The 10,964-nt window shown below is 45.7% G+C and overlaps 2 protein-coding genes across 3 annotated transcripts; both read right to left on the bottom strand.

Annotated features, from left to right (window-relative positions):
* Window positions 1–812: 812 nt before the first annotated feature.
* LOC140583091 (uncharacterized) lies at window positions 813–3,271 on the bottom strand. The gene is made up of 7 exons (XM_072707713.1): window positions 3,150–3,271; window positions 2,855–3,071; window positions 2,652–2,771; window positions 2,410–2,570; window positions 2,115–2,318; window positions 1,742–1,989; window positions 813–1,646 (listed from the first exon to the last, which is right to left on the bottom strand). Exons 1-7 carry the CDS (start codon window positions 3,173–3,175, stop codon window positions 1,048–1,050), a joined length of 1,575 nt encoding a protein of 524 aa, XP_072563814.1. The 5' UTR covers window positions 3,176–3,271; the 3' UTR covers window positions 813–1,047.
* Window positions 3,272–3,296: 25 nt separating this feature from the next.
* LOC140583092 (uncharacterized) lies at window positions 3,297–8,493 on the bottom strand. Of its 2 annotated transcripts, none has more exons than XM_072707715.1 (7): window positions 7,293–8,493; window positions 5,289–5,362; window positions 4,388–4,609; window positions 4,109–4,288; window positions 3,854–4,001; window positions 3,603–3,760; window positions 3,297–3,444 (listed from the first exon to the last, which is right to left on the bottom strand). In XM_072707715.1, exons 2-7 carry the CDS (start codon window positions 5,300–5,302, stop codon window positions 3,297–3,299), a joined length of 870 nt encoding a protein of 289 aa, XP_072563816.1. In that variant the 5' UTR covers window positions 5,303–5,362; window positions 7,293–8,493. The 2 variants fall into 2 exon arrangements, with proteins under 2 accessions (XP_072563816.1, XP_072563815.1); XM_072707714.1 differs by having other exon boundaries at window positions 7,365–8,493.
* Between the last annotated feature and the right edge of the window lie 2,471 nt (window positions 8,494–10,964).

Here is a 10,964-nt window from a genome sequence, read left to right as displayed (position 1 = left end):
TTAAAAAATTGATCAATTTTGAAATACAGGTGTTTTGTTATTGAATTTTTAATACTTTAATAACCCATGGTAATTATTCGTATGGGGATGGCATATTATTTGTTCAACCTATAGAGCTGGACAATACCTTTAAAACAATATGAGGACCATTTCTGTGCAGCTTATATTATGGTAAATATAGCCAGTCAAAAAAAAGAAGTTAAAACTTTATCCATTCACACATCACAGCGACAGATTTTACTGATTTCATTATACAATACAGCAGACATGCCGAAAAGAGCCCCGTATTTTTACTGCTTCATGGTAACAAATCACCGTTTGCTTAAAAGTCAACCATTTTATTATCTAGTATCCTAAGACATGTAGTTCCAAAATAAGATAGTTATCACAGACTGCAAGATTCAACAAGACCAGCCAACCCTATTCTGACTTTCATTCTTCGAGTGCTGAGCTATTCTGGGCATCACTTTGCCGTCCTTACCATGGCTAACTGAACCGGGGATGTCTTCCGGAGCGATCCGGACACTGACTGCCCCATTTGGCAGGAGCCAGTCGATTCTCCAGAGGCACACTGGCGTTCAGGGCAGACATCTCGATCACGTCTTGTCTCTCGCTGGGAAGCTGCAAATCTGAGCTGCTTTGAATGTTCAAATCAAATTAACTCGAAGTGCAACTCCAATTGTTATGATGCGGTTCAAACAGACCTCATTCCAGGCATCCGTACAGACTGTCAGGCCCTTCCGAAGTCTGTTACCCCTCAGCAACGACAAGGTCTTAAACTTTATACATTGTCAAAAAAACCCCCAAAATAATTATACTAGAAAAGTGTGACTTTATTTCACATTTAAAGAGTTATTTCACATAAAAAGTGCATACAAGAAAATAGTACAGTGCAATCAGGATGTACTTGGGCCAATTGATTAGAAATTAAGAGCTTTAAATTTGATGAATGAATAATCTGCCCAACCTTGCACGGTGGAATAATCTACCCACATCACTTTTGGGAAGAGTAGCAACAATCAAAATGATGATCTTGCCAAAAATTAACTACATGTTCTCAATGGTTCTCAGTCCCTCTCCCCTGAACGATTTCCTCTGCACCCCATAATCGAACAACAGTTCCTCCCCAACATTAATCCTGTTCAGGGCCAAAAGCAAAATAACGTCCTGTCCCCCGACGGCTGGGCTGTACAGTCTTGGCCGGAGGTTGGCCTTCTTATGGGAATGATTAATCAGCCGGCCAAAAGGCTGTATGCCCGGGTGACAGGCACACTCAGACTTATGGCTGTTCCGGAAGAAGAACATGTAGCCAGATTCTTCTTCCTTCGTCGATGAGTGAATCCGCTGGCCCTCAGTGGCTGTGACTACCGGCCCGTGGTAGTCACACACCACCTCACCAGCCTGGAACTGCCGGGTGGCGCAGACTCCCTTCCCCTTCCCCGCAATGTCCATCACCACAAGTCCCTTCCACTTCTGGTTGTGGATGAGCTCCTGGATGTGGCTAGAGTCCACGGCAGTGTCCACCGAACCCACTGGTCTCCAGTCCTTCAGAACGCTGGCCGCGCTGGGAACGTTACTTTTCCAGCCTTGGTTCCTGATCCAAGCGTCGACCCGGGACTCGGTGGGCTGCCGTCTGCCAAAGTGTGCTGTCAAGAACAAAGTAAATTGTTGTTAGTTAAGAAGCCTATGTAGATAGGACCGTTTCACAGTAAAAAATGTCAGTGCCACAAACAATACTCACACAAGACATGCCGTACGCGCATCCTCATCTGGGCCTTCAGCCAGCGATCATAGAGCTGCCGCTGAAACCGGCCTGACGTCTGCGAGCGTGCTGTCTTGTCTGGGATGTCGCCATCCAGGGTCACGGGGTGGGTCCGAAGGAGCTGATCGAATGCTGCCTGGACATCCATCTGTTGGTTGGATGCCAGGGCAGCATCCCGTGCGGCACCACGGGCAGAACAGCTGGGTCCTTCCTCTGCAGAGTCAGCGCTGAGATAAAAATTAAAAAAAAAAAAAAAAACCCACAAACGTTTAAGGTTAGTGTTCAGTGGTGAGGGCTTTGGTTGTGTGTCTTGATGTTGGTAAGTGTGTTGACAAACAGAAAACATGCCTACCTTGAGTCACCTGCCAGCTTCTTCAGCAGCTTACTGGCCAGCACCACATTCCGCGACTGCTTCATCCGGTAGTGCTCGTCAGCCGTCGCAGTGGAATGAGTGAGGTAATCGGCCACCAAGGACTTCTCTTGGTCCGTCAAGTCCTTGGTGGCCGTCTCAAAGATGCGCCGGGCCGTCTGGTAGGTGACTGGATCCAGCTTGTATCTAAAATACAAAAATACATTTATTAATACGTCTCACACAACACGTATGTAGAACATATTATAGGGGGAATTAATCATGACGATCAGCTCACTTTTGGTGCAGCCGGTTGAGGTCATTCGAAGCGTTGAACGCCGGCCTGCCTGCGGTGGAGACGAAGAACCGTTTGTCTCCTCCCAGGTCATCCAGTGTCGTCCGGCTCCTCTTGGAGCTCAGGAGCTGTGGCCGTACCTGGGTGAAGTAGATGTCGAACCACTGTTGGCAGAGGAAAACAGATTAAATCGCTGCTCTTGAAATAAACCATGAAATAAATCTTATCAAACTTGATATACTTACCGTCTCCTCCTCAGAGGACAATGCAAACGTGGCCGCTTGCTGCGCCGACGTCTTGTGTTCCTTCACCACAATCACCGTATGGTCGGCCTCGGACGTGCTCCTGGTCATCCACTCCTGGACCTACACAATACAATGATGTCCCACTGATAAATAAGAGTATCGGCAAAAAGGAAAAGTGAAGACAAAAAGAATACAACACTTACGGTCATGTGCTCCACCACGCCTGGTGGCTGGAGATGATTCAGAATCACCGTGGCCTCCAGGTAGTAGAGGACAAGGCAGCACTCTGCACACTCCAGGGGCATCTCCTCCGGATACACCTTGCCAAGGACTGCCAAGAAGTCGTTCTTGGCAGCCCTCAGCACGGCCCAGCAGTCCTCTGGACTCTTCTCTGGGCTCATCCCCGTGAGAATGACATGACTATGTGGGTGGGAGAAGAAAATTCAATTACTGTCAATCCTAATCAATACAGTACACATTTTAATAAAATGTGCTCACAATGTAAAATGGCTCTGCTTCTCCATGCAGTGCACTCCAGGAGCAGTGAGGGAGATAAAAAAAAAACATTATGAGTGTGTTAAACACAGTAGAGGAGATGTATAATCAAATCATAATATGGAATTTAACGGGTGTTGACAGTTGAACTTACCTCCTTTGCGTCATCTCCTTACTCACCAACTTTGCAGAGCTCTGCTGGAGTGAGCCCAGGTACTCCACGAAGAACATTGCCTCATTCCACAAGGCAATGTTGTCACGCCGGAGGTCGGTGGCCACGGTGTGGTACTTGAGGAATCTGTCAGAGGAAGGACATGTATGTAAGTATCCATATGTACATAAACTTGTACATGCCACCATGACAATAGTGGGAAGACTGAACTTCCTTGAAGAAAACAGATACGACAATACAACACAAACCTACAATATACTGTTAAAAATCTACATGCTACCAACCTCTTCAGGCTCTTCATGTAGTTGACCTGAGTCTGCCTGGAGAGACCAGCCTCAGTCAGCTCCCGAAAGAAGAGCTTCGTCTTCTCCCTCTCCCTCAGAAATTCAAGGGATGGCTCTTCAGGGTTCACAAAAAACATGAACCTGCTGACGTTTTCCACCTGGAAAATAAAAATCGGCATTACTTAATGAATATATTGCGTAGATATAAAGCTCCAAAAAATAATAGAATGAACTTTTATGGGAGACCTCACCGTCTGCTTGAAATTCTCATTCAGGAGATCCTTCTCCAAGTATGCGGCGAAGCCCTTCAGGAGGGGATGGTCCAGAGAATGTTTCCGGTACAGTCCCTTCTCCTGCATCATGTGCCTGGAGGTCTGTGGCCACTGCACCTCCCGGGTACTGCCATGTGGAAAACATATTTCGTCTTAAAATTGCACCTTCAATTGGCTCACAAGCAAAAGCAAAAGGTATCAATGAAGCTGCAAATCCGAGACACTCATACTCACACTTGAAAGATCTCGCCGTTGCTGACACTGACCGCGTCCTCCGACTGCTCAGTCGCCGAGCTCTCCGGTCGCTGCACGGTTGTACCAGCCATCACAGGAACACTGCTGGTCTGCGCCGCTACTGCTGGGGAGGGGGTGTCAGGCACCACCATGTGGCGACGCTCCAGCTCCTGGATCATCCTTTCAGATAAATAAGTAAATAAAAAAACTGTTAGTAAATGTCATACTGAAGAAACGAAGCGAGATGTGTAAAAAAGACTGAAGAGTTTTCCCACCAACCTGCTCATAGGATTAGCATCATCCATAATGTCTCGCAGGTGCCTGTAGCTGAACACCCTGCCCCACTGCAGAACTTCAAGCGCATCCTGCTTTGCCTTCTCCACTACTTCTTGGATGGCTTCTTTCGAAGATCTCTTCATGCACACCCTAGTCAGATGCACCGAGAGGCTTGCCTGTGTCTTCTTGCACACGGGGCAGAGCAGGAAATGCCTGTTGGAAGTACTGCGGATGTAAAAAAAAACAACAAAAAAAAACAATTAACAGTTTTATGTAACAGTCAAGGAAGTGTTACTTAATATTAGATTTAATTCATGATTTTCAGGACCCATTCCAGTCATCATCATCAACATTGTTCATTCCTCAGTGGTTTGGATAAATAACATTTGCATATCTATTGTCATCCTGATGGGTCCCAGACTGAGAAAAGTAATTAGTAAACTACATGATCACAACTACTGAAACATGTTTACTAATTAGTTACATTTATATCAAGAAATATAAGCCCTTTGTGAACACTGCAAATAAAAAAAAATGGTATTCTACACTTTAATACTCCTTACTACTAATTTAAAGATAATTAGTATAAAATACATTTTATTTGTATTGCACTTTATATTTCAGCAATCTCAAAAGTGCTACAGAGCAAAAAATAAAGAGATAAAACAGGAGAATCGATAAAGTACCTTAACAAAATGTCTTTCGAAAAAGACGAGTTTTTAGTAATTAAAAAAAGTTGCTTCGAAATATTGTTTTACTTTTGTAGTGGATGCAATTTAAGTTTTAACAATAGTAGTCAGTTTAAGAGACTTAAGCACAGTGTCAGTAAACTACATACAAGGATGAACAAGTTATCCACAGTTTCTACACATTCAAATGCAATAATAAATTTATCACAACTTACGCCTTGGAAGCCATTCTTGACGAGTTGTTCGACAAAAGATGAAACCTTGAGCAGAATCTGGAGCTCTTGTCTCGCTGGAAGCAGAGGTAGAGTAACTGTACATGCGGAGGTCTCCTCTTAATATACCATTCTGACCGCGTCCCCCTCCCCCCCTCGTAGCCCCGCCCACCCCAGCCCCAGTGTCATTCTGAGGGACACTTTGAAAGACAATTTGAAAAAAATGTAACTTTTAAAAAGGATAAGAACTGAATTTATATTTCTAAATAAAGTGATACCATCGGAAAGCTACAGCGATTCTGAGCAATTGTAGCGGAGAAATTTCGCCCCGCCTTGGTAGGGGAAAACTGGCGGTTATTCTACCCAGCGAGACTAAGTAATGAGAGGATCTGAGTCCCTCACCCCGAGTTCTTTTAGTCCCAGTATTTGCGTGTGCAAATATGTTTTACCCGTCCTGCTGCGGGAGGGTGTTGGAAGGCAGGTTCAGGGGACAAAAATGGACACGGTGGCACCCTGAAGTATATACGTTTTCGGCCGGGTACCGATATAATCTGCCGACAACCCTGCACTCCCAAAACCTAGCACGTCGGGTGCGACGCCCCTACCCCCGGGTAGTTACACAATGTTTGAACGCATAAACCACCCTAAACACAAACGAGTGATTTATTGTAAACGGAAAGGTCGCTTCTCTTTCCGCTGTCCTCCAACCTTAAACAGCAAGCTATAAAACGGACGGCATGAAAGAAAATACTTCAGGCCACAGAGCTGAATTATGGTGCGTTCGATTATTTCTCTCCAAGTCGGAACTCGGATGAAAACGTCACGAAACGTCACGAAAAACATCACTTCCCGTCGGAAACACGCCCCTTTTATGACGTTGAAGTCGGATAATGGTGCGTTCGATTATTTCTCTCCAAGTCGGAACTCGGATGAAAACGTCACGATACGTCACGAAAAACATCACTTCCCGTCGGAAACACGCCCCTTTTATGACGTTAAAGTCGGAGAAGATTTTGTGGTCCGAGTTGCTCCTGTGACGTAATTTCAACATGGCGACTTGGTTTGTTTGTAGTTTCTTTACCGTTCGAAAAAAGAATATCGCTATGAATGTACTAAAATATTTTATAAAGCTTTTAATGTGGTTTGACTAGTTCGTGTTTCTTGTTTGTCTCTCGGAAAAATCTCCATTTCTCCATTTTTTCCATTTGGAAAACTCCAAATCTGCTAAAATATAAAGCAACAACACACAGCAACGTGTTCATGGAGGCAGCCATGTTTGTTCCGAGATGTGGGTAGCTCGAACGGGAGATTGTCGGACGTGATGTCACTCAACTCGGAATTTCCGAGTTCCGAGAGAAAAACGAACGCACCATAAGATTTTGTTGCCCGAGTTGCCCTTGTGACGTAATTTCAACATGGCGACTTGGTTTGTTTGTAGTTTATTTACTGTTCGAAAAAAGAATATCGCTATGAATGTACTAAAATATTTTATAAAGCTTTTAATGTGGTTTGACTAGTTCGTGTTTCTTGTTTGTCTCTCGGAAAAATCTAAATTTCTCCATTTTCTTCATTTGTAAAACTCCAAATCTGCTAAAATATAAAGCAACAACACACAGCAACGTGTTCATGGAGGCAGCCATGTTTGTTCCGAGATGTGGGTAGCTCGAACGGGAGATTGTCGGACGTGATGTCACTCAACTCGGAATTTCCGAGTTCCGAGAGAAAAACGAACGCACCATTAGGCCCCGATGACGCAGAGGAAATTGAATAATTCAAACATCCCCTTTTTTTTTAAGCAATTCACCAATTTGTCCCGTTGTCATCAATAACAGAAAAAGACAGATTTAACTCAAAACGGGAAAAAAGGAAAGAAAACATCTCAGGGTTACACAGCAAAGCATAGCACAATACCAATCGTCATTCACCTATTCAAAATACAGCGCGTATATGACATTAAACAAACACTTCGACTGCGCTTAATTACATCCAACACACACTTATGCATACAATTGTCCAGATCTGCAACTTTGCCGAGACCTTCACCCGATTGAGGAGAGTGAAGAAAAGGAGCAGGTTTACCAGTCAACGACGGAATGGGTCGAGATGAGTTGTAGGGGGAGGCCTCTGTATGGCAGGGTCACTCACTCGCGCTGCATCCAAGGTCGAAATCGCCCGCGTATACGCCCGTGTAACACAGCTCCGGGGCCCTGGATCTCAAAACCGGCGCGCGCTGCCTCCACTTCAGCACCGCTAATCCGGGTGCCCTCCTCCACGATATTCCCCAGCTCCTTCAGTTCCACCGGATGCCAGGACACGACTTAGACTCCCGAAGATGCCACTCGTCATACCCGCTGTCGTCGACACCACTCAAACAGCCCCTCCGCGTCTCTGTCTTCCGCTGCAGACCGAGATGGCGTCCGGCGTATGCACACCAGGCTGCCCGCCACGCTCTCCGCTTGGGGTGGCGCAGCCCCAATAATCCCCAACTCCAACACAAACAAAAAAAACAACAGACTTTCGTCCTGCCAAAACGAAGCCGGGCTCCAACTATACTAGCCGCGATTCCTTGTAAAAAGTAAAAAAAAAAAAAAAAAACTTCACGCGACTGTGCTTCCACTTCGCCCAACCGACCTTATTTTACCGCTCCCCTCACCACCAGAGACCCGCCCAGCAACGCTACTCATTAGATAGGCTAAGGCATGACCGCATGATCCAGCGAGCCCAGAGACTAGCAGGGAAACTTTAAAATAAAAACTACGGATCTTTATATCCGCTACACAATATTGGCAGTATGATCCAATTTCGATTTCGCCGTATTTACCCTGAAATTTCTGCACGAATTCGCCACCACACCACATATATATAGTATACTACAATATAATTTACCCAAACAACAGATCCCTTATGTTGCTTGCTCATATACAATTAATTTCTGTCTGTCTTTGCCATTTCATAACCATGTTGTGACTCTTGGGTGACTTTAATATAAGCTATTGGAGCTGTAATAATTTACGTTTTACACTCCCTTGATTAATGTGGAAGATCGTAATTTAAAATACATAGGATGATAATAAAGAATGTTTGCTTTCTTATTTGTCGGTCGCGGTAAGCAACTGCAACGCCCCGCATACCCATCGGACAGCTACAGCGATTCTGAGCAATATTGCCAGTATGATCCAATTTCGATTTCGCCGTTTTGACCCTGAAATTTCTGCCTGAAAGCACTCGCTCACTAATTGGAGCGAGCCAGCCTTAAAGGGCCCAGATCGCATTACTGATGGTACCACATATTGTTCTAATCCGTACTGTTGTGACACAGACATGACATACAGTGACTACTAATATTAGCAGGATAGGCTCAATGTATAATGTTCCGAATATTTTGGTATATTGCTCGGCATTACTGGTTCTTTAATACATTTATTTGAGTCACTCTGTTTACGTGACCTGATGTTTACGTGATCTCAGCCTAATTGTTGCGTTGGCAGATTGTTGGGGGATGGGTAGCCCTGCATGTGCATCGCAGAGAAGTGCAAAACAGCAATCAAGGAAACAATAGCCCTAGGCTGGCAAGCCCAATCCAGGTATTTGTCCCCTCATGTCAGAAGCTGATGTTAACGTCTTGAATAACTGACCTGCTTGATTCAAATGCTGATGACTCCCAGGCTGAGGAATTTGTAACTAAATAGTTGGATTAAAAATATTTGCATCATTGTAATTTGCTCACAACTACAGCTAAGTTGCCTGTGTGGCCTGTTCCCTGTCCCTTGTTTTCTTCTGCTTATCACTTACTTTTAGTTGAATTTCCAATTGTCATCTCCATTGTTTAGTGCTCAATGTCTTTGATAAATAACATCATATATATAATATGTCTAATATAAGTTTAATAACTTTATAATTTAAGTTAGGACAAGCTTAATACTAATTGTATATTGAGGGAATAATTAATAAAATAAAGGGAATGATTCTATAATGCTGTAATTAATCAAAACGAGAACTGACTGGCGCGCCGGCAAGGCAAGGCTACCTATTCGGAACAGATAGGGAGGGCGACAGAGAATATCAGCGGCCCCTACTTATCTTTTAGCCTTCCAGAAGGACAACTACAGTACGAGCCGGCTGGAATCACACATGTGGTTGTCACGTACACGGAAGGTACCGAGAAGGGGGGGGGGATGCCCAAAGGGCTTTAAAAGGGATACAGCTGATACATATGGCAGAGCCTCCTCCTGTACATGCTGAATGTATGTCAGACGGCCGCTCCCTGATCATAATCAGTCAAGACAATAAACCGGTGATTTGCAACTTCTCCCCGTGTCAGCTGTGAATCTCTTCTCATCCACGAAGTCGGTGGAGACGCCGTGCTCCAACAATTTGGGGGCTCGTCCGGGATCCCCAGGAGATTCGCAGGATTCGGCTAAGGGGTGACGCGGCCTACTTGGACACAGAGAACTGCGAGGCGCCGACTAGAAGAGGTATGCAGAGCCTGTTATATCAAAATCTGCACATTGGATATGTCAAATTGAGCAATTTGAAGTGTCCAGGGGCCCGTCGGTAAATTAAGACGGAGGAGAGGTTGCACGCACTGTGTTTATATAATATATTGGGTATGTCTATGTATTGTGTATGCATTGTGTCCAGGTATCGTGCGCAGAGAAATAGAACCTTAAGGAGCAGAGGGCACGGGACCCCCGCAGGGAAATAGAATTTTAAGGAGCAGGCAGGGAAATAGGACCTTAGGGAGCGGAGGGTACGAGACCCCCGCATTGTCTTTGGTGTGGCAACCCCACTATTTGCTGACGAGCGGTAGAATAACTGGGTCAGAATCCCGAGGAATTCAAGACCCCCGAATGCTAGATTGGCCAGAGGGAATAAGGTCCCCCTCTCTAAAACAGGTTGGAGTCTCGAGATGAGGAGTCTCAAAGCTATTTGTGTGTTGTTGTGCTGAGTTGTGGGTGAGCAGGGTTGTGGGTTCTTCCTGTTCAGGGTGCTCGCCGCTCGCTCTCTGTTGGTCGAGCTGCCCGTGGCTCTGCTGTCACTGCTTGCGGTCTTACAGTTTGTCAGAACCGAAGGGGAGTTCTCAGCAATTGGATGCCCAAAAGCGTGCCAGCCCGGCCACACCCGCTGACTCAGTACGGGCAGGGCCGACGGGTACCTCAGGCGTTCATTACAACTGCCGAGCAGGACCTCGCCTAGGGTGAGTTCTAAGAACACCCCTAGCTTGGACTCTCGGGAGGGTGGGTGACGCCTGAAGGCTATTTTGCTGGCCTTGGTCGAGTCAGAACACCGGTAGTGCGGCCGATAAGCTGACTCCCACCTGGGTTGTCTCAATTGTGCGTACAGAACACCCCCTTCCAAGTTGACATTGCTGGGGATCGGGGGGGTTTCGGCTGGGAGCGGGCCTGTTTGACTGGGATTGGGCTTGTGTGACGTGCCTTGTTCAGGGGGGACACAACAGTGAGCTGCTCTGAATATAGTCTTATTATTTTAGAAGTTGTTGATTTATGTATTGGTGGTGTTGATGGGGGATGGGCGCCCCCGGAAAATACAGTGTGGAAGCCACTAGTAAAGCAGATCCAGGTGGTGAAGGAAGCTATAGAAGAGGCAAGTGGTGAAGGAGATAAAGAGAAGGAGGTAGCTGATGCCGGGGAGCGTATGTGTGGGGCGGTTCGAAGCGCC

Source organism: Paramormyrops kingsleyae, chromosome 25 (genome assembly GCF_048594095.1).
Source record: "Paramormyrops kingsleyae isolate MSU_618 chromosome 25, PKINGS_0.4, whole genome shotgun sequence".
Classification (NCBI taxonomy): Eukaryota; Metazoa; Chordata; class Actinopteri; order Osteoglossiformes; family Mormyridae; genus Paramormyrops; species Paramormyrops kingsleyae.
The sequence above is the reverse complement of the archived record's forward strand: the minus strand, read 5'-3'. Positions and strand labels throughout refer to the sequence as shown.